General features: G+C 45.8%; 2 protein-coding genes across 3 annotated transcripts in view; one reads left to right on the forward strand and one right to left on the reverse strand.

Moving 5' to 3' along the window:
• FBXO11 (F-box protein 11) overlaps nt 1-1,451 on the forward strand; it is a 91,487-nt gene extending 90,036 nt beyond the window's left edge. Inside the window, exon 22 of one of the 2 annotated variants that reach the window (XR_010791162.1) lies at nt 74-212. Coding sequence is in view for 1 of the 2 variants with exons in the window: in XM_066595526.1 (XP_066451623.1) it covers nt 74-203 (130 nt within the window). In the remaining variant the exon portion in view is untranslated. Of the gene's footprint in view, nt 1-73 lie in introns of both variants that reach the window. The other variant, XM_066595526.1, reaches the window with a different exon arrangement.
• MSH6 (mutS homolog 6) lies at nt 1,418-22,615 on the reverse strand. Its single transcript, XM_066595525.1, has 10 exons — nt 22,349-22,615; nt 19,750-19,952; nt 19,225-19,388; nt 15,565-18,085; nt 12,974-13,239; nt 10,696-10,813; nt 8,944-9,033; nt 7,225-7,379; nt 6,950-7,149; nt 1,418-1,578 (listed from the first exon to the last, which is right to left on the reverse strand). Exons 1-10 carry the CDS (start codon nt 22,540-22,542, stop codon nt 1,506-1,508), a joined length of 3,984 nt encoding a protein of 1,327 aa, XP_066451622.1. The 5' UTR covers nt 22,543-22,615; the 3' UTR covers nt 1,418-1,505.
• Between the last annotated feature and the right edge of the window lie 572 nt (nt 22,616-23,187).

A 23,187-nucleotide genomic window follows, 5' to 3' on the forward strand; every position in this document is an offset into this window, starting at 1 on the left:
TTCATCCGTGTGTGTGTATCAAGTGTCGCAGTGGGTCATTAATACTTGGTTTCTGTTTGCCTCCTCCCTGCAGGTTCTTCTGTGACTGTGGTGCCGGAACACTGTCTAATCCTTGCACATTAGCCGGAGAGCCCACACATGACACAGACACATTATATGACTCTGCTCCTCCTATAGAATCTAATACTTTGCAACACAACTGAACTTAAGAAGGGGAAGTCCTGCCATTCTAACAGAACTGTTTAAAGAGTTTTTCTTTTGGAAAAATCAAAAAAAGCTAAACAAAAAAATTGCCCATTTCTGGAAAAAAACCACGATGTAACTATGATATTCAACCTGCCAAAAAGGAAGTAGAGCTGAGGATGAGGCAATATGTTGACTCAGGATGCAAGAAAGAACTGGGCATTTTTTTTCCTTTAAGCATTAACTTCAAAAAAAGAAAAAAAAAAAAAACTTTCAGAAGGACAGAAGTGAAGAATAAAGAAGCTACTGTTTTGTATAGAGGCCGCCTCCTGCTGGTGTTTTTACTCCTAGCAGGCGCCCTGATGTGCAGTAGTCCTATTCTGTAGACAGGCAGCAGTCGCCGCTGCGGCCGTACACACGGACATGGGTACCAATTGCTTTTTGTAACATGGTAAAATGTGAGCTAGCACTTCTGCATTTCTTTTGATTTTTTTTTTTAACACGTATTCAGATTGAGATATTTTAATGCTTTAATCTCATGTAGTTTTTTTTTTATTTTTTAATTTCAAGCAAAATTTATTGTACTTGAAAGTGTCCTGTTTTGTTAGCACACCATAGCATTGCTGTAAACTGTACTCATGTCCCAGTATCTATGTTCTTTCTATGAAAGAGGAAAACACTAATCTTAATCCAGCAATTTTTCTGGTATCCTTTTGAAAAAGTTAGAATGTTTCCTTTCGTACCTTCCCCGCAACAGTTTTCATGTCCATATCTCCCCCCCGGAAGAGGACAGTTTTGTGTGAGGAGTTTCTAAAGCTCCATGTTTAAAAGCTTCTATCACTCTCTCACCAGGAAAGTGATGGGTGTTGACTTTGGTTTAAAGTTTACTGTAGTCTCCTCCGAGCGCTCCTGTATGTTACTGTTCATTTTTTGTTTGAACAGCCTGGAACTTGTACACTGCTGGGAATTTGAGAGATTTCCTGCTTGATGAAGCTGAGACAAGCATATATAAAGTTTCATAGCTTTTTGTTTTTAATTTTTTTTTTTCTGTTTGGTTCTCTCCCCATTTATATGTATTGGTGACAGTGGGTAATCAAAAACAGCCTGAAAGTGTATGCATGTACCATAACATCTAGACTTAATATATTGTGGAGTATTCAATAACCATTATGTAGAGGGTAGGTATGAATTAAAAAAGGGGTTTAATTTCCTAGGAAAGAAAATGGAAATATGGTCATTTTTAAAAAATAAAGTTTATTAGATCATAACGTGTGAAAACCAGCCTTGTGAATAAACACCAAAAACCACCGTTGTACAAGTTATTAAATCATTGCTACTAGCTTGCTGACTTCTCGGCCGGCCACGGTGCCTCGTTCCAGTAAGCCGAAGAGTTCCCTGCATGGCAGAAAAAAAAAGACAGCGTCGTTATAGAAGTATATTGGGGCAGTTTAGATGAACAGTTGCTACAGCGAGGGGCGCAGACAGGCAAACACTACAGAGTTTGTTTTGCAAAGCAGTTATTGGCTATATAGTCTATACTTGAAACTTATTAAAAAAAACAAACCTACAGACAAATTGTCCCAGAACCACAGAAGAGGGGGGTGGGACCCAAGTTCTTCTGATGCAGTCAGTTCCAGTCTTCCATGATGGCTGCAGCAGTTCTTTAACCACCTAATACACACTGCAACAATTACCGGTGCTGATAATGTGAGCAATGCCTTGTGGGGGGACAAGGTAGACTGAAATCGGGACCTGGAGCAGTGGTAAATAATAACTGCTGGTCATATACACCCCCTGCTGTGGCAGGAGTGTTAACTGTAAAGCAACTCAACCCCCTTGTGAGACTTGGAAGTCCTGCCCATAGCGAAGGTTCTTGCAGGGTGCAGATGCTGTCACAGTTCTGCAAAGCTACAGCACTCCAATACTGCAAGGGTGAAATCTGCTATGGGGGTTGTGAACATACACTTATGGGCATAACTGTTAAAGTGGTTTTCCATAATACTAATGCCCTATCCTGAGGAGAGCTAAGCACAAGTAGTATCCTTGTGGGAAATCCTTTGACTATTAAGCTGCGTTCTCACCGGCTTGTGGGTGAGATGCTGCCCAGTGAAAGTGCATGCAGTCTTGTCGATAAGGTTGGCAAGATAGTGCAGCTATTGGCAGCCGTGGATGAACTAGAGTCTCAACCAGAAGCCTGCGTGTCATTGTTCTCAGATTTCAGTGTATGTAGGAATAAATAAAATTGGGCCAAGGCTGAGATTGCGCTTGTAATTTTGTATGCAGATATGATTTGTGGGAAAAAAAAACTGAATATGTAGTGTTTTTTTTTAACATGAATTCACGTGTATTAATAGGAAACATTAAAACATTCTCACATGCGAGGGTGAGGGTTTTTTATTTTTTCCCCCTTCACCCATTTGAAAAGGAGTGATTCCTGCATTTTGTTTTTTCAACCTCCCAGCATTGTTGCGAAAGGTAAATCGCCTATTTACCTTCATCCGAGTGAGTCTTGCAACATACAAAACTCACAATTTTCCCGCCAGTATAATTACAGCCTACCGCTAGCCCCACAGGCGAGTGCAAGGTCTGAATTGTAGCCCGATATCACACTTTCCACCACATGGAAGCCCTATGAATGTGAGGCGGTTTCATGTGAAAACAGCCCTGCATCACTTCTGGATGGAACCCCTGCCGCGGCTGTCAGGACGGCGGGAGAGGATTGCGTAGTTCCACCGGCCCCAATGAAAACGGTGGGGCTGCGATGCAAGAGCACACAGGAAGATAGAACAGGCCCTGGTGTGCTTCCCACATCACTGGGCTATGCGGGAAATAGTCACCCATGTGTAGGACTCATTCAAACAGTTCTCAGCTGTGACCCAGCCCAACGCTGATAAGAGCAGCACTTTTTTTTAGCAGTTTTGTCATGGCAGTGACTTTTTGCCATTAATGCAAATTATGTAAACAAATTTTTACTGCAAAGTAGAGTTCACATTGAGGGCATTTAAAAGTTTTTTTTGGGAGGGGGGGGGGGGGGAAGGTTTGCACAAACTATCACATGGTGGATTTTTTTTCTACTGTGAAGGCTTTATGAACTTGTCCTTTATTACAGAAAGCCAGTTCATGGTGTAACAGGCTAGTGGATATTTCAGCACTTGTATGCTCCCTCCCCAAAATTTACATGAAAGGTGACAGCTTGCCCCCTCCAAGGTCAATGATTTCATCCACTGTATTATGTGATCTGTCCACACTGTTACTTTTAGGCATTGAGCTATTCAGTTTTATTGAACCTAATAGCTCAATGTACATGCTGCGGAATTCCACAGCATGACCTACTTGGCGAGGGTATGCAAGCAGATTGCTACCAGTATAGTCAATGGAAGCCGCCCGTCACACTCTACTTCCGCTGTAGCACAGTGGAAGTATAGCGTGATTATGGACCCTGCCCACTGTCATGACGCTGTACTGCGCATGCCCGCTGGAGCGTCACAAGGAACTTCACACAGCGGATCCGGAGGCATGTATGGAGTCTTTGGGAAGGTGCCATGACGGAGCCTATCACTGCCGTATGCATAAGGCCTTAGTGTGCACTTGGTGAACCATACCTTTTTGCTTTCATCCATTAGTGAAACTCAGGCAGGTGTCCTACAGCCAGTAAATACTCCAAGCTGACCTCCCACCGTCATGGAAAGGAGACCCTGTCCTATGCTTGTGTAGCTCTGGCCCACAAGGGAAATGTTATCAAGGTTTGTGTTCTGTAAAGTCAGATCTTGGTCCTTTTTTTTTTATTTGCACATAGTTTTAGTTATGCTGCCCTTATACCCCCAGGGGAGAAGGATTACAAAAAAACCCAAATGCTTATATCTTGCTCCAGTAACTTGTAAACAGATGTAAGCCGTACTTGCGTTCAGTTCCTACCATATTAGCATTTTCCTGACAACTACCAGGCTGAACCTGCAAGCACAGATAGAGCCTGACAACTGGCTCTATTACCTCAAAGAGCTAAGGGCACTTTAATACCACCCTTAGGACTCCTGTCCACAGGCGGGTCAGACCCTGCTAGCAGCATCGAGACGTACCTGTCTTTTTTCTCTACTGCAGATGAGCTGTCTGGCTCGCCGGCGCACATGCACAGTACAGATTGTTTTTTTTTAATTCTGCTTTTCCTGCAGAATCTATTGCCCGTCTGCAATTAACATTTGACTTCAATGAAACCAGTCCATATGTCAACCACAGCAAAATGGCACATGCTGCTTTTTTTTTTTTCTTCTTTTTTTAACTGAGTGGAAACTGCAATCGGTTTCCGATCACGGACGTCAAGAATCATTTTATTATAGCAAGCCTGCTCGGGATTTTGCACCAAAAATCCACCCATAGACACTGGGCCATATTGTATGGTTTATAGAGCACACATTTCACCCTCTACAAACGGTCTTTGGCATAGATCTAGCCCTGTCAATGGGCAAAATCTGCATGTCAAATTCCAAAGATGGGGCTAAACCTCTATGCAGAGCTGCAGCAGAAAGACTAAGTTTTAGGGGGTTGAAGTCCCTGGGGCACACTCTTAGTGGAATGCAGATGGGGCGGCTTTGCTCTGAAATGCCCATGTGGACTCTGCCCACAGAAGCTTCATAGCATCTGAAGTAGCTGCAACGTAAATTTTGAAAATCATCTCTACGTGCGGTGGCAGCTGACAGGCAGAATTCAATGCCCCAGGATGTCTATTTAACACTGTTTCTGCTGTGGAAATGACCTCTTAATTGAAGCTGTAAATTCCACACCAATACATAAGTCCTCCAACAAACAGTGCAGGTTGGGAGGTTGGCTTTCCGCTGTAAGTCAGCTTAAGGTCTCATGTCCACGGACAGGTCGGATTCTGTGGGCGGGAGCCCGCTGTGGAATCCCACCTTTACCGAGGCAAGAAGACATTACTTACCCTATGGGCGGCTTGAACTGCAGCTCATCCACAATTCAACCCTGCCCATGAGCCCTAAGAGCTCATGTACACAAGTTTCCTGTACATAGTCCCTATTAAATAGGGAGCACCTGAATTAAAGTGGTATATTTATATGTGCATATTTTATGCATGTACAATTATAGGATCTTCCATTCTGGTCTGTATGCAAGGACCACAGTAGCCCATGTAAGGCTATGGTGAGTAACAATGTGCAGGGAATATGGATGTTGTATGCACCTCACTTTTTATTGCTATTGCCAGAAGACAGTGTGAGAAAAGACTTCAATTTGGTCTTGCGGTTTTGGCACATGTGAAAAACGACCACATGCAGTGGAAACACTGCACTTCAAAGTTTAGAATTGCGTACACCTGTGTGACTGAGCCCCTGGGCCCCGCTTTCCAAAGTGTTCAGAATATTAAGTGTAAAGAAAGTCTTCTAGTAAGTGATTGTTATGTAGTAAATGTTGCATTCATGTATTGTGACCCCTTCCCAAAAAAAAGTTGTGTTTCAGCTAAAAACAACCTTTTCCAGAGACTAGATTTATTCAGGAGAAATCAAGGATTCCCCAATCCCCATTGAAATCAACTGGCCATATAGAGTCCTTCACCTCAAGGCACTTTGTTCAGGCGAGACAGACCACTTCCTTGCAAAAGACATGACTGAGATAATCTGCTCAAAGTTGGATTAGTACAACGTGCATAGTAAACAAGCCTGTCATTCTCTTATGTATACATGCTGCATACAATAGGGCCACTGTCATGTTACATTAAAACCAGTACATGATCCAGGCCTCGTTAGGCCAGCTTCACACAGGTGATAAAATTACATGAGATTTGTGCATTGTGAGATGTGAATGGGGTCATACACATGAGCGATGTTTTCCCGCAGGGAACCAATCAAGGCATGTCCTATCTAGCTGTGTGACCTCATATTGCCCCACCCAATGTCTTCAATAGTGCAAGTTACAACATTGCTGGCCCCACTGAAAGCAATGGGAGAAACTCCATGATCCTCTGCCACGGCTGTGACGGCCACACCGGAGGATCCCTGCACCCCCAAAAGTGATGCAAGGCTGTTTTGCCATGAAAACGCTTCGCATCGTCTGATATTTTTTCATAGAGAACCTTTAAAGGTGTTGTCCACTTTTAAACTACTGCTGGCTCTGGCACTCGGTATAATCCCTGGCTCAACAACCCTTCTGAAGTTAGTAGCGAAGCCAGGAAGGGATTTTTTTTCTTTTTCACCTTAAAAATGGGGAATATTGGCTTCTACCTCTTTTTTTCAGCCTTATGTACTATGATGGGCTAGCCAGAGATTGTGACTTGATCGTTGATCAGTGGTGGTCTACAGTCTGGCACTGCTGCTCGCCAGGACACTATGTACAAAGCAGCTCCATACACTTGGGAGTGGTCTGGGTCGGTATTACAGGGAATGTTCCCATTTAATTTGACTAGGATCAGCACCTGCACTACCAACCCAGTGTATACAAAGCTGTTTGCTTCATACACTGAACAGCAAACCCCCCACCAATCAACTACTGCTAGGGCGAGCATTGGTTACCAATAGTTCAGAAGTGGATAATCCCCTTTAGAGCGACCATTTGGCCGTGGAGAAGAAGATGGCCATACATTGATAAGACACTACATACTTGTCATAGGGACAGGACTGGTTAATTAAAGCTGTTGTAGCGTCTTACACGAATGCAATGTACATCAGGTAGTCAAAGAAGCAGTGCAGCCATCTTTGTCCAGGATCGGAGGGACGCTTTAAGACCTCAAAGCTTTTATCTAGAAGCAGCAGAGGGAACCTACCTGAATATCTTCATAGACAGTGTATTTCTTTCAAACTCCTGCGCTTTCTTATGTCCAGTCTGAATAATCTCATCAGGAATGTTAGCGAGTCTTGCTGCATTGAAGCCATAGCTTTTTGGACAAGCTCCCTTTATAAACTTGTAAAGGAAAGTGATTGTCTCCTGGCTGGGATCCTCGCATTCATTTTCAACCATACAAGCCTGAGCGAGAGAGCGATACGATTAGAACAAGGTTACAGATTCTGGACCCCTTCCCCATCAGTAGCTGTAACTTACCATATGGCCGAGGCGAACTGCCGTCGTGCGGGAGTAGTCCTCCACCAGCGAATGGTAGTGTGTAGAAAACAAAGTCCGGCATTTAATGCTTTGAGAGAGCTCTTTAACCACCGCACTGGCTATAGCGGTGCCGTCAAATGTAGCCGTGCCCCTACCTAGGAAAGATAGTGACCGGATCAGCACAGAAAAGTCCCCAAATAATTAGAAGGGCTTACTGCTTCCAAGGCTTTGTAATTGCTGTACTTCCTGCATCTTCAAGGAGCAACATGTGGTCACTTCTGTGGGCAGCGATCATATCGGTGCGAATGAAACAGGAAATAGAGACTGACTACAGAAAGCCTTGCACTGCGGCATGTTTGGTGGACCGGGTGAAAGTGGACTTAGGGAATTTATTTTTATCATCAACCTGCATAGGGGGAGGTCATGATCTATATGCCATGGTGGTGAAACTATGGCACGTACACTCACCACGATTGTGCCGCAGGTCCCCAGTTGGCAATCACTCGGCGGTGCTGATCCCGGTTAACACACTGACAGCAGTGTGTGCAACCGGGATACTCCTTGGTTCTGCAAGGGGAGAGAAGGAGCAAGGCGGAGTCTGGGTGCACACACTTCCGTCCCCGCAGCAGCGCCAAGAAGAAAAGCAGCAGGTAAGTTTATGGATTTTAGGGGGTGCTATCATTAGTAATAGTGATACATCTCCAATCTGCATAGCTAGCAGCACACCAATTTCAAGCAAAACAATTGCTGAGGCCCTTGTATCCTTCTGCCAAAGCCATACTTCTGTCTAGATAGTCCCAATAATCAAGAAAGAAGAGTGGCAGCAAGACTGGAAAGTTGAACCGTCGCTGCTGATTTTAACATAGAGGCATAAAATTGACTTTTAAATTGTTTGCACAATATCTGCTGCCCCTCTTCTTTCCTGATTAGTAATAGTGTCCCCTATATCGGCCCCTGTAGTACTACCATTGCTCCTGAGGCCCTGACAGAGGTCACCATTGCTCAAGCTGACTTGGGGTATGTTTACATGTGGCAGAACTGCTGTTTAATATTCGCAGCAGAAATTACGCAGCATTTCTGAATCCAAGCAGTCAATTGGTGAGGATTTGGACTGGAAATCCGCCATGTAGCCACAGCAGATTTCATGCTACGCAGCGCTGCCCCTCACCTCCTCCGAAAGCTTCCTACCTTTCGGTTCCCAGGGGCCTGGTCAGGTGAGGCCACTGCAAACCAGAAGCCGGGGAGCCTCTGGAGGAGGTGAGGGGGAGCACCGCTAAACTCTAGTGAGGTGCACAAAACATCAAACCAACTTGGCACACTGCATATGCACCAGTCTCCTGAAAAATCTTCCCCGCTAGGATCAGAGCCTAAGGCTGGGTTTACACAGGGCACATTTGCCGCGGAAATTCTGTGCTGAATTTCGCAGCGGCCACCAATCCTGGCGTTAGCGAGCCATGTGGACAAGATTCCCCGGCTACAGCATATCTATTTTTTTTCCCCGTTGCGGCTGTGCTGCTCTCTATGGGAGCGCCGGCCACAATGAAAAGCATGTGGCCAAGCAGCTCCAAAACCCACGGCTAAGTGCTGCAGGTTTTGAAGCAGCCCTTTCACGGCGGAAATATCGTGTTTTTTTGACTGCGGGAAGACAGCAAAATTTCCGCTGGGATTCTGCCCGGTGAGGAACCAGCCTTACTCTGCTGCGTCCCGCCTGTAACATACCAAGTTCATCCAGGAGCACGAGGGAATGTTCTGTCGCGTGTTGCAGTATACTTGAGGTCTCACTCAATTCCACAAAGAAAGTACTTTCACCTATGAAAAGAAGTTAAAAGTATAATATCTAGAATAAGGTAAAGAGCATTTGACATCGGGCCCCTTCAGTCTAGGCAGTAGTTCCCTGGGCTCCAGTTCTCAGGATAAGAATGTATTCCACATAGGCGAGTGTGATGTAGGTCCGTGAAAATCTGTCCTACATCAAACTCACTTTTTCTGTGATTGCAATATATTTCAGTGTTTGTAAAAAAAACAAAACAAAACCCATCGCTGTACAGTCGTAAGCAAAAACACACGACATGTGAGTGCGATTTTAGAATAGGCAATTTTTGAGCGAGTCACCCAAAAATAGGACATGCTGTGATTTTTCGATATCGGACTCTAATGGCCTTTTTACACGGGATGACAGCCAGCTGAAGGACTGCACAAACGCCGATGTCACCAACATGGTCAGTAGCGCTCGTGCAGAGCCTTTACACAGGCAGAGTTTGCTGCTGGATCGCAGGCTTCTCGCTGAGCGCTTCTATGTGAAGCATTGACACGGAACAAGAGTTTTTATCCTGACTGAAAGTCAACCATAACGACTTGCAAACAGTGATTTTTTTTTTCCCCGCATTTACACTGCATGATCATCACTTAAATTCATTAGTTTGAAAAACTTAAGCAATAATCGTTGTGTGTAAATGGGCCATTAGTCCGAGAGAGAAATCCCTCATGTAAATTAACCCAAAGTAATGGGTTCCTTTCATGTGCTGTCCTCACCATCAGACAGAAGCCACGCATGAAAATGGTTTGTGTGGATAAACCATGAAAGCCCTTCTACATGAGACAACTGGCACACGACAACTGTCCCCGCTAGAAATGCTTCTACACATGAGCAATGATTGCTCAATGAATGGAGGAGGCGGAGCGGGGCAGAGGTCACTCCATCACCTGCCCCCCAACCCCAGTAAACCGGCAGCAGCACCTAGATGAAAGACCGCCTGTTCTATTTTTATGCTTGCATGATCTGAATGTCGAATAAGCAAACAAATTATCATTCATCAGTCAGTCGCTGGCAGTCTTTACACTTAAGATCATCCGGTGATCAAGTCAAAATCCGAATTATATCAACCCGTGTTAAAGGGCTTTACACAAACCTAATTCCAAATAACCTAGGATTTGTAAGATAAGTGGTGTCCTGCATTCAGGGTCCTGATTGGAGATGAGTGAGCATTCTCGCTAAGGGCAATTGATCGAGCATTGCCCTTAGCGAGTACCTGCCCGCTCGGAAGACAAGAGTCGGCTGCCAGTGGCGGGCAGGGAGCAGCGGGGGAGATCTCTCTCTCTCCCCCCCCCCCCCCTGCTCAATGCCGCAACTCACCTCTCACCCGCGCCGGCAGCCGAACCTTTTCTCTTGAGCGGGCAGGTACTCGCTAAGGACAAGACTCGCTCGAGTAATTGTCCTTAGCGAGTATGTTCGCTCATCTCTAGTCCTGATCTATTGGGGTCCGATCATACATCATGGAGTGAATCCACCCCAAAATCTGCATGCGTATTTTCACCACAGAATTCACTATTTGTTATAAATGAATTTGACGAAGGCGCCGAGGCATTTCTGCAACAGATCCTTATGTGGACTGCGCTCTGCATGGGTTTTCTGCTCACCGCTCTCTTCTACATACAAGCCACTGATCTTCATATAATGTAGCATGTGATTACCTGCCATGATTCTATCCGATGCTCCCAGCCTTGTAAACACCCGATCCACAGGAGTCAGCTTACATACTTCTGCAGGTACGTAGCAGCCCAGCTGGGCCATAACCACCACCAGACCAGCCTGAAACAAAACTTTACACTTCAGTACAATTAGCGCCTGGTAAAAACATAACACGTTTACAGGATTTACTAGCGGAGAGGAGGCATCACACTGGCTCTGGTCTATAATGCGTGGACGCAGGATAAAACCCCATTGATCGCTCTTTATTTGACTGGTCCGTCCCCAGTGACTCCACACTGGAAAAAACAATACTCAAATACTATTGATGACCTATTCTCCAGCTAGGGTGGGGTTCACTACTCAGGACCTCAGCTGATTGAGTGCCGCTACATAGTGGTATGGCAGATGCCCACTCTGATCCAGTGTAATGGCTGATGCTTGTAACTGCAGCTGTAGTGCTCATTAAAATTAAGGAGAACTGTGTCTGCAGTTACAAGCGCTGGCCACTACGTGGGTGTTGGAGCAGCAACTTCCGCTCCAACCTCTGTGTATTGCAGTGCTTATGTTGGACCCCAGATCAACCTACCCCAAGAATAGGCCATCAATACTATGAGTGGAAAACCCCCATGACCCGACAAGCTTCTGAATTCTGCGCAGTCAGTTATCATAATAAGTTTCCCCATTTTGGGATATGCCCTTGCACTACAAGACGATTGCACCCACTGACTTACAGCTCGCTGCATCTCACCAAGATGACAAAGTAGTATTGTTCTAGCAGCAAAATCTACCACGTCTTATTGGAAATTGAATGAGCAGCCATTCCCAACTCTACCCTCTTCTGTATTGTGCTTCGTGGTACTGATAGGGAATACTTCTTACGCATCGTAAAGTGCTGATCCCCAGCCATCAGCAGCCGATGTCAGCTATAGCATAGTCAGATCGGTCCTTTAAAGCTATATATATTACAACTGAGATCTGCCACAATACTAGCATGTTGCTCACTGAAACCCTTTAAATGCTGGGTTTGCAACTGTGGCATTTAAGTAGTTAACACAAAGAGTGGGTTCTCCGTCACCATATAAGCAGGATTCCAGGATGCTGATGGTTACTATACCTTGCCTCTGCCATGTACACTGAATGGCCACATTACTAGACAGACATTTAGTAGCATGATGGACCTCCTTTTGTTTTCAGAACCGCAACAAGTTGTCGTGGGATCCATCCAGAGATAGAAGAGGACCCAGGAAGTGCCAAGAAAACATTCCCCACACCATTACTCCACCAGCCTGACCTGTTGACACCCAACAGCAAAAGTTCATCAATTCATGCTGCTTGTGACAAATTTGACCTTTCCATCATAAGCATTGATGCAACAGAAACCTGGATCCATCCGACCAGGCGCTGCTTTTCCACGGCTCGGTCACACAAGGTTTGCACGAGGTTTCTGGAGTTTTGCCAGTTTCTTTTAGACCGCAATGGTGCCAGAACTGGTTATCTGCTGTTATAGCCCATCCACATGAAGGAACATCAAGCTGTGCGTTCAGATGGTTTAGTTGCAGCGCCAGCTTTGTAGTCAGCTGCAATGCCTCTTCATTAGAAAATTCTTGACATCCTCCTCTAACCCCTATTGCTAATGAGAGGTTTACATCCATATGATCCCCTTTCACTGGATGCGTTTCCTTGATCACATCATTCTTTGTATACTTTGCATTGCTGCACGGGAAAACCTCACAAGGTTGGCAGAGAACTCCTGTCCCCGGCTACTCTAACCCATGACTATACTTCGTTGGATTTTCCTACCCTAGTGTAGATTCACACCGACTTTATAGTTCATCGCCTCAACTCATCTGTTCAACACTAGAGACTCTGATCTTTTTACTGTATTGCCTCTGAACTGCTGAAGGAGTCATAAAGGACTCCCATGACTGTTGTAGTGTTAACATTTGCGCACAAAATGTTATTTCTGCACCGCTGACAAGAAAACGCATCCGACGAGGAGCAAACAGTAACTTTAAAAGCGGTCAGATCGGTCCTATAAAGTGACCCTCCAGGCCTGGACAAACAGAGGGCCGTACAGCTTCTCCAACTACATGATGTACATTAGTATGCATTGGTAGTGCAAGTCCCTACATACTGCTCCGACTGGCTGGTTAATCCAAGCAGGTGTAATGTCTTAGACTAATGATGCATACTAATACACAGTGTCCATCAGGTAGTCAGAGGCTAGTGCAGCCATCTTTGTTTCTGGCTTGCTTTAAAGTCAAACATAACAAATCTTACCTGTCTTAGCAGAGTTGACTTCCCACCCATGTTTGGGCCTGTGACAAGCACACAGTGGGCACTGCTGTCCTCAACCTCCCCATCCTCGCAACCAATTACAATATCATTAGGTATGAAGTCATCGCCAAAAAACGTTTTGGTAATGCAAGGATGACGGGACCCGCGGAGCTCCAAAAATGGTGCAGTGCCATCAGGCAACAATACGTCAGGCCTGCAAACTGGTCCATCACCACCACGGCTGTACTGCGCCAAACAGATGAGGACATCTGCAACACAAACCCGTCATATCGAGTGAGCGCTTTAATTCAACTTATACTCAGCGTTTATATGAATATATGATGTTCAGCCTTTTATCATTTTCAGTTATCTGGAAATTGGAAAAGTACTGGAAACTGAGAAGTGCAAGGTTTTTGGGGGTTTTTGTTATTAAAAAATATTTACTTTTCTAAATAAGACAGTTTATAGCAAATTGCACCACAAATGCTCACTGGCTGGTTGCACATCTCCCTGTGTAAGGGTACTTCTACAAGGGCAGATAGTCACCCGAATAGCAGCTCAAAATTCAGGGTGACGTACATCCTGTGTAAGCACAAGACCCGAAACAGCAAGTGGGTAAGAATCGCTCACTTGTCGGGGTGACTTGGTATGTAAAATCAAGCAACTGTTGCCCATTTAAACAGTCGTTAGTCTATGAACGACTGCAGCTGGCTGGAAGAAATCTCTGGCGTGCTCCGCCTCCATTTAGTGAGCGATTAGCACTCCTCCTGGGTTAAAGCGCAAGAGTAACTATCCCCCCCTACTGTTCCCTTGCTTAGGCTGGAAGTTTGAGAGAAATACCTCTTCCTCCCCCCCACAGATGGTCATGCAAATCTTTCAGTCTGTGTGATGCAATTACATGGACATGCCTGCAGGGGGACACAGTCATTCCTCCCACAGTTACGGATTAGAATCACACAGGTATAATAGAGGAGAATCCGAACTCATCCTCCTGATTGTATACTTAAGGTCTGTAACGCGTTTAGAAGAATAGAGAAGCTAACAGTAATTATTTTGACCCCACTCCCCCTACAGAAAAGTTATATGACTGTGCTGATGCATCATGGGATAGATGTGAAAGTGAAATATTTCAGCATCAAGATGGTGGCTGATAAGGAAGGGTTAAACTGCAGGAAAGTAGCTGGAATACAGAAACCTCCAGGGTGTGACAGGCAATCAAGTGAGGGGGTCAGAGATGCAAAAATGTGTTGTCACCAAAGTGGCCCTTTAACACAACCATCTCCTCATCCCGATTGGTTAGAGCGACAGCTCATTTCCTGTTTGTATAGAGAGATCTGTCACTGCAGTTGATCCAGGGTAGGAGGCCAGCGCGGCTGAACGTCCGTGACGCCAAGCTCCACTGGAGTATTTCTTCAAAATAGGTTTATTTCAAAACACTACAGTCTACTTACCTGTTCCAGGTTAGTTTATTTAGTACATAGGATGGGACTGGGCCAAGTTTTAGGCCTCATGTCCACGGGCAAAATAAGATTTAGAATCCGCAGCGGATCACCCGCATGCGGATCCGCATCCCATAGGGATGCATTGACCACCCGCGGGTAGATAAATACCCGCGGATGGTCAATAAAAGGGAATTTAAAAAAAAAGGGAGCATAAAAAAATTGGACCATGCTCCATTTTCATGCGGGTCTCCCGCAGGCTTCTATTGAAGCCTATGGAAGCCGTCCGGATCCGCTGGAGACCTAAAATAAGAATTAACTTACCCGCAGCGGACCGGAAAGATCTTCTCTTCTTCACGGCCGGATCTTCTTTCTTCGGCCGGGCAGATGTGCCCGGCCCTTACGCACGGCACGCAGCCGGCGTGCCGAGCACATCCGCCCAAAGAAAGAAGATCCGGCCGTGAAGAGGAGAAGACCTGCCCGGTCTGCTGCGGGTGAGTTAATTCTTATTTTAAGCGCTCATGTCCGTGGGGCAGGAGGGACCCGCTACGGATTCTCCATGGAGAATCCGTAGCGGGCCTGATTTTCCCCGTGGACATGAGGCCTAAGGGTGTCTGAATTTTACCGTTAATTGCTGGGCTACATCTGGACTTGCCATTGTTTCCAGTAGCAGGTGCAGCCAAGCAGTTAGCCGTAGAACACATGCATTACCCACAACCATGAAGCTGTATACCAGCACTATAAAGCTACTTTTAACCTGTTCTCTAACCCGTTTCACCCATTACTACTGATCCGGCATGAATTCTAGCTGTAAACACAATCAGGCCAAGTTCACACTAGCGTTTTAGACAGATCCCGTTTCATAAACCTATAACTGCATAACACAAAAATGAACAGAAAGCATCCAACCATTTGCTTTTCCCTTCCCCTCTTGTTTCTCATCTCCCATTGACAAAGTTTATAAAAAAAAAAAAAAAATTGGAATAGACATAAAATTGAGAAATGGATTGAAACCGAATGTCTTCACAGTCAATGTATTTCAATCGGCAGGAAGGCAAGCGGTTTCTTTCCGTTTTGCTATACCCACAACGAAACTGCAAGACAGAAAGCAAAAACAGTAGCGTAAAATGGCCCGTATAGAAGGAAGGTACCTACCCAATACAGCAATGCACTCCACCGCCGTTTGCCACTCTTTGCAGTTTTTATCAAAGTTATAAAACAGCCGCCTCATGCAGTCTTTCAGGGCTGCATCTCTGCGCTCTTCCGCATTTACCAGGTCGCCAAACATATTCTCTATCGCCTTCGTCCAATAACGTTTAAAGCCCTTCTTTGTAGATTTTAACTCATACTCCTCCGGTAAGTTGCGTTCGGCGACGCTTTCTGGGATTTCCATTTGGTAACGGTTCTTGGCGGTTCCCCAATACGCTATGCTCTTGCACCCGAGCCTCTTCCGCTGCTTCTCCAAATAACCAGACAGATTCTGCTCTTCCGTCTTAATGTCTCTCAGGGCTTCATCGTAATCTGGATCAAAACCAGCTTTAGGAGTGATCACACCTGTTTTTCTAGCCTTCTCATGGTCAAATGAAGTATCCCAGCGTTTTAACTCAACAGACAGATCCGGAAAGCGCCCTTTGGGATTTTGATCTTTAAGGCCGACTACCTGTTTGAGAATATTGGACTTGAAATCATCGAATGCATCTTCCATTATCATTATGACTTCACGCATCACCTTAAAACCCTCCAGAGCCGAAAGGAAATCAGCTATCTTCTTCTTGCTGTAGGTGGTCTCCTCGTACATGACGGCTCTGCTGTCTGGGTGGTTTTGGCTTTTGAGTGGTGAGCCGATACTATGAATTTTGCTTAGAAGTCTTTCGAGATCCGGAAGTTTTTTCAGCAGCTCCCCAACCTCAGACACTTTTCCCGGAATAACCATGAGATCTTCAACCGCATTAAGCCGATCGTTGATGGAGAACGGGTTGCATAGTGGAGCGCAAAGCCACTGCTTTAACAGACGCTTGCCAAAAGGAGTGAAGCAAGTGTCTAATTTTTCGAGTAGAGTCCCTTCGGTGGAACCGTTTGTCCCATTCTGAAGCAGCTCTAGGTTCGTTAGTGTAACGCCATCGAGAACCATTCGCTGGCTTGTTTTAGCAAAGAAACTGGCTGAGGTTTGGGTACTTTCAACATCGACAGGAACATACTCGTTGAAATTTGCCATGGAGAGCAGCTCTTGATCGATGAGACATTTTTTGAGATAGAACACGCAACCCCCCAGAGCCGAAAGAGCGAGCTCATACTTCTCCCCAGCTGTAAGTCCTAAAGAGTCACTGGCAGAGATCATGGCTTTTAGAACGGGGGGTAATGTGTCACCATTCTTTTTGTCTTCCTTGGAGTCTTTCACAAAATAGCCTTCTTCAGCCAAAACCTTTAGTGTTTTGGAAGCATCCCAGAACTGAGAGTGAGGACTTAACCCCTCCTGAATCGAACTGGAAAGGCAACTTTTAAGAACTTTCTTCGTATCCAGTGATGGATTGCATTTCTCAAACAAGATCTGTACTGGGGGATAGTGTGCAACCAAGGTCCTAAACCTCGAACAATGGCGGTCATCGTGAAATTGGCCAACGTAGAATTTTCCTACTGAAGTGTCCACAAAGCAGACACCATATATTCTCTGCTGCCCAGAGGAATTGTTAATTTTTTCCTTCAAGCACAGCAAGTATTTACTATGACTCTCTGAAGGACTTCCATCCAACACGCTGTAGGTCTGAGTTCCTTTGGTAATGATCCTACATATTTCTCTTCTCACGACCTTATCAAACTTCGTTGGATGAGACATGGACTTGCAACGTGCTTCCATCATCTCTGGCGTTTCGGTCTGCTCTACCCGGGCTACTTTATATCCCTTCTGAACGAGAACATCTGAGAAACGGCCAAATGCAATCTCTGGGAATCCAGAGTGGGCCCACGTGCCTTTCATGAACATGAGGCCCAACTCATTCACCCCGATAACAGCGTCCATGTGGTAAAGTTCATAGAACTTCCCAACTTTATAAAATATGACGGTGTCAAAGTGCTGAGATTTCAGCTGCCACCACTTCCTCATTCCTGGAGTACATTTATTGAGGAAGTCATCTGGAACATACAGACTGCCGGGGTCATAATCTGCGTCATCCTGCTTCTTTCGTTTTGCATCTTTCCGTCTCCCATCTTGAAGCCACTCAAGCTTTTCATGATCCCACACGGAAACGCTAGCAGCGCCACCGGTGTTTGACTGTGATTCAAAGGCTTCAGGGGCAGAAAACGATGACAGCTTTAACTTTGCTTCTGCAGACACGTTGACTGTTCTTTTTGGAGTGTCTGGAAGAAGATTTTGCAGATTCTTAACAGGAGGCTTTGATGCACTTCCTCGCTTGCGCTTAACAGGGACCTTGACTGGGCTGTCCTCTTCGGTTTCAGACTCTGCTGAAGACGCTTTTGCCTCATCGACGCCACTGCTGTCCTCGTCACTGCTTGCACAATCTTTAGCGTCTGGCTTGAACTCATCATCAGAGCCTTCATCGCTGTCCGGTTCAACCATAATTCTCCTCTTCTTGGCTTTTCCGTTACTTTTAGCCTCACGCAGCGGCCTACCGTTTTTTTGCTCAGGATTCGGTTCATCGCTTACAGAACTTTCTTCTACCTGATTAATGAAACAAAAAGATGTCGTAAGTGTGAGCTGATGCCTTCAAGAGCCAACAACCTCCTTAGTAATAATGAAGTCCATATTGTAAGATATATATTTAGAACATCTCAACAGCTATGCATACAGCCACCATTATAAAAGACTTACAAGCCGATGCTACTATATAGTCTTTACAAACAAAAATAACTTGTGTTATTGAAACATTACAGGTTCAGTGTTATCACTGAGCATATATACACACAACTGATCATAACACCAAAACCACGTGTCACTTCACTGTTGGTTTCTGTGTTCTGGCCGATTGTGTGTATAATATAGATTATCTTGTTACTGGTATAACAATGGGAGCGAAATTGGCATTCCGACTTCCCCCTCTGATCACTACGTCCTGCCCGCAGCATTGGACAGCAGACCAGATAATCAGCTGATGGACGATGGTCCTGAGTGGCAAACCCCCGTCCATCAGCTGAAAACCCCTTTAACTGGGGAAGAGATTGCATCAGGATAAACTATGAGAAGCAAATGCTGCTCTGGGCAAGGTTGTGCTGGATAACCTTGGTTCCTGGCATTCATGTGATGTTAATTTGACCTGCTCCAACCTACCTCAATATTGGACGTATTCCCTAATGGAAGTGGCCTCTCAGCAGGATAATGCCTCCTACCAAACTGCAAAATCTCTTAAGGAGTGGAGGAGGCACACAACAGTTCAAGATGATGACTTGGTCTCAAAGTTTCCCCAAATATCACTCTGATGGAGCACCTATGGGATGTGCTGGAAAAACAAGACTAAACCATGGAGGCCAAACCTCACAACTAGCAGTCAGATACCCCAAAGACACCTTCAGAAGTATCGTGGAGTCCATGTCTCAATGGGTGAAAGCAGTTTTGGCGACACAAAACATCTACAGAATATTAGGCAGATGGGTTTAGTGTTACGGCTGTTCGAGGCACGTACGATTGCACTGAACTTAACCAGAGTCATTCCATTAGGGAGGCGCTATATAAGCAACTCCCCAATGCATTTTTTAAACAGTAAATCTAAAAAGTAGATGCAACATTTTGGATTTGCTTATAAGTGAACCAAAAGTAGCACGTCTGTTCAGCGCAGCTGCTTGAGGAACCACTGTGCAACTTACCTCCATTTCCTCCTCTGAATCAGAAGGCTCAGCGCACACCGCCAGAGACAGCCTCTTCTCTTTGTCACTTGTCATTGCCTCATCTGCCATTTTCATGGCTCTGGCGATCTCTGTCCTGGTGCTGAAAAACGCACCTCCCTTCCGGGCTTCTGCGGCTGTTGAACCTTAAAAAAAAAGGAAAAGCTGAAATTACAGCATGCCAAGAAAACAGCTTGATAATATTAAAGAGGAGTCAATGAATAAACCCCGAAGGACGCAAAAGTCCATTAAAAGAAAAATTCAAGTAAACAAAAATCGACGATTCTCCGGGACACCATCTGTTCGCAAGAACCTTGTGAACCAAAGTTCCGTCTCCCAGCGACAGAGTTGGATGTGCAGCAAACATTCATAAGAATGAACAGGAGCGATGGAAACACGTCACAGATCCGGATGAACGGGGGCTGCAACATGGAAGCCATAGAAGTGTATCTAATTCCCACCTATCACATTTCCTACCCCCCCCCCTCCCCCAAGTTAAGTACGTACCTGTATAACTTTTCACATATTTTGCTCCCACCCATCCTCGGGATGGAGGTTCATCAAAAAACTGTACATGAACATGGAGTGACTTTCCCCTTCCTCTGAGGTGCGTGTCGTCTTTTGGATGGTTGTACACCAAGGAGGGCCACCACGGGTGACCCGGCATCTTGGCCCAAACAACATCTCCTGGCGAAAATTCACACACAACGCTGTGAAAGAAAAAAGAAATTTTAAGTCTTAAAAGCCGCAAGAAGAAAGAAATCTGCAGTTCTGTCTCCTTGGTAGTCATACAAGGAACACCGCCATTGCCTTATACTGGCGTTTGCACAGAGCTGCACGCTAGGCTATTCTTCCTGTCAAATTTGCGGAGGGAGCCTCTGAGAGCAGCGAGACGAGACGCTAAGCAATCGCTGACAGCCATTTGTCAGATGCTGAACCGACAGTTTAATTTGCGGCTGGGCCTCGGAGTTCTGCCTGCCATGGATTCCCGCTCTGATTAAGTCCTATTCAATGGAGCAAATCTGCACAAGTTGGCCAAATGCAGACTTCACGTGTAAGGAAGCGTTCACACAGGACTCCGCTCGAGTGGAAAACTGCGCAAAATTTCATATGAAGATGTTACGGGTCACTTCTGTTCTCCGCACTTGGAAAAAATAAAAAAACAAAACTGTGCTGTATAGACTGCAGCACAGATTTGGCGCCGATTCCACGGAGCTCATGGCCTTAATCCATATGTTATGCATTGAAGACGATTCAAAATGAGCCGTACAGTTTTTCAGGCCCCTATTTAAAAAACAAAAAGCAAAAACAAACCTTTTTTAATGATGTAAAAAAACAAAAAAAAACGCTCCCAGCTGACCGTCCACAACAGACGGCAGCTGTATATGACATCCAACGGCCCTTTTACACAGAACCATCATCACTGCGGTAATCGTTCAGGGTAAGAACAAGGGCGGTAATAATTCGCCGGTTTATCTTTTGTCACTCATTGTCTGCAGGCAGAAAAATCTGGCGCCTATCGTCCGTGTAAACAGCAGGTGTTAGTCTATGAAGGAGGCGGGCAGCCGGAAGAGATCTGCGCGGGGCCACCACTCAGTGAACCATCATCACTCCTGCGTGAGTACAGAAGTGATCACCTTTGGACAGACGGTAGAGCAGGCGCTTCAGCGGCCCGACAGACGCTCCGTGTAAAAGTACCGCAACCCCGCTGCGGCAGGAGCAGACAGACATGCAAGGGGCTGGTCACGGTTTTTTAGATTTACGTTTAGCATCTACATCAAACACACATGAAAACCTAAAACAGACATGATTTTAAGCATATATGTACTTTCATAACATATGGTAAATATACATTTTTTTGTTCTGAAGACTCTTAACCCTTTCCAATCCACTGTCTGACGTCTGAAGACATTCTGATTGAAGGCTGTACAGCTCCGATGTCGGAAGACGTTCAACAGGGTATTCTTACTGTATATTACTGGCTGCTCTGTTGTCGGGGGCTTCTCCAGCATGTCCCATACCGCAGTACTGGCTCTAGCCAGCAGATGGCACCATTGTATAATGGCAGAAAGTGAAACCCACCTAGGAAACCTTGAATCCAAAATTGGATTGCAAAGGGTTAAAAGGCCACTCATGTTTGGTTTTCATGATGTATCCACCCCCCCCCCCCCCAGGTGTGTAATATATATATATATGCGCACGCTAGTTATTTCTCTGTCTCAAGCTTCTCAGATGGTCATGTGATCTCAGTTGCTTGGGGTTACCAGATGGTCATGTGAGCAGCTCAGATCTGCTTGGGGTTACCATGTCTGATACTAGTCAGTTTCTCAGTCTGTGTGATTCTGTTACATGGACCTGCCACAGAAGCTGCCTAGAGAACATAGATACTCCTGCCAGTTACTGAGGCTCCTGTCACACAGCTATAATAGAGGCGATCACAGCTCATCCTCCGGATTGTATACTCATCAGTAGCTTTTTTTTTTTTTTTTTAGGTAAATACTAAGGAGGTAAGGATAACCATTTATACTGATGCAGACGTGAATCCACCCCTCCCCCCATCACCGCTGTTTGTACATCACAGCAAGCAGCGGCTGGGATTACAGACACGGTAGCACAACGCGCTCTGCCGTTTCCATAATCCGATGGCCGCTGCATGTAGACAGGTACTGGCTGGAATGGGATTAACCCTTTAAGGGACACTGCAGACATTTAACCCCTTGCAGTATTGATAATTAGCATTAGAAAGTGTTGATTGATAGCTGACCGCTGGCGATCACCTGACCTCACTGCAGCGGGGGCCGGACGTCCGTATCAGCAGTCGCAGTCTAAAGTGTAATAGAAGACTTCGCTCCCATCAAAATCAGTGGCGCTCCAACTGCGCTGTGGTGAGATCAGGTGATCACCGGCGATCCCAAGGGTGGTCATCAATACAGCAAGGGGTTAACAGCCCAGAAGCACCTGTAAGGTCTCCTCACACCGATGGGCTCTGAATCCTATTGGGGGCAGTGAACTACAACTCCCAGCATGCCCAGTCTATACCACGTGATATCTGTAGGACCGCAGAGCATGACTGCTGGTGCTTGTAGCGCTCGCAGGGGCCGTATACCTCGGGGTGGCGGCTCTGGGGGTCTTCCCTCCATGCTTCGCGGACTCTTTGGGAGGAGAGTCGGACTTACGTCCGCTGCTGGGGGGCAGGTCAGCCTCGGTGGGGGACGTGGAGGAGGAAGCGCCGCTCTTCCTGCTGCTGGTAGCCGGGGGAGACTTGGAGAAGAAGCTGAAGAGCGAGCTCTGCCGGGACATGGTGATGGCGCGACCACCGTCCGCACTCAGCAACGCGGGACACAGCTGGCGGGAAAAATCCTTCTCTCAGCGAGTGACGTCACTCGTCGGAAGTACGCGCGCCGCACAGCCAATCAGCGGCCGGAGGGGCGTGGCCGTGGAGAGCACGTGTAGCGCTGAGGAGTTGTCATGGCGACCGGAGGGGTTTGTTGTGAAAGCCAAGTCTGTGGGGAATAGAAGTCACGTGATTCGAATTTAGCGCCTTTTTCTGACAGACTTTTTTTTAATTGAGTCGTTCCAAAAAAGCCCAAACTCTTTATTTTCCGACTCATATTCTTGGACTTAAGCTTGTTTTGTGCGATACAGTTTGTATCATTTGGCCTTCCCATCACAACCGCTTTTGGTGACAATTTAGGTTTTTTTTTACCCCTTCGTCCTTCCAAGAGCTATAAGGTTATCCACAAGGCGTGTAAATGTTACGGATTTTCCACACGTATAATCCGCAGCATTTATTATACGCACGCAGGGTGGAGTTTCGCAGCGGAAATCACGTACCGTTATTATACAAAGAGAATCTATACGGTCTATACGGCGCAAAATTATTCCGCATGTTAATTTCAAATTCTTACGTAGAAAAAAATCGCGTGATGTCACCTCTTGAGGCAG

Source organism: Eleutherodactylus coqui, chromosome 3 (genome assembly GCF_035609145.1).
Source record: "Eleutherodactylus coqui strain aEleCoq1 chromosome 3, aEleCoq1.hap1, whole genome shotgun sequence".
Taxonomy (NCBI): domain Eukaryota; kingdom Metazoa; phylum Chordata; class Amphibia; order Anura; family Eleutherodactylidae; genus Eleutherodactylus; species Eleutherodactylus coqui.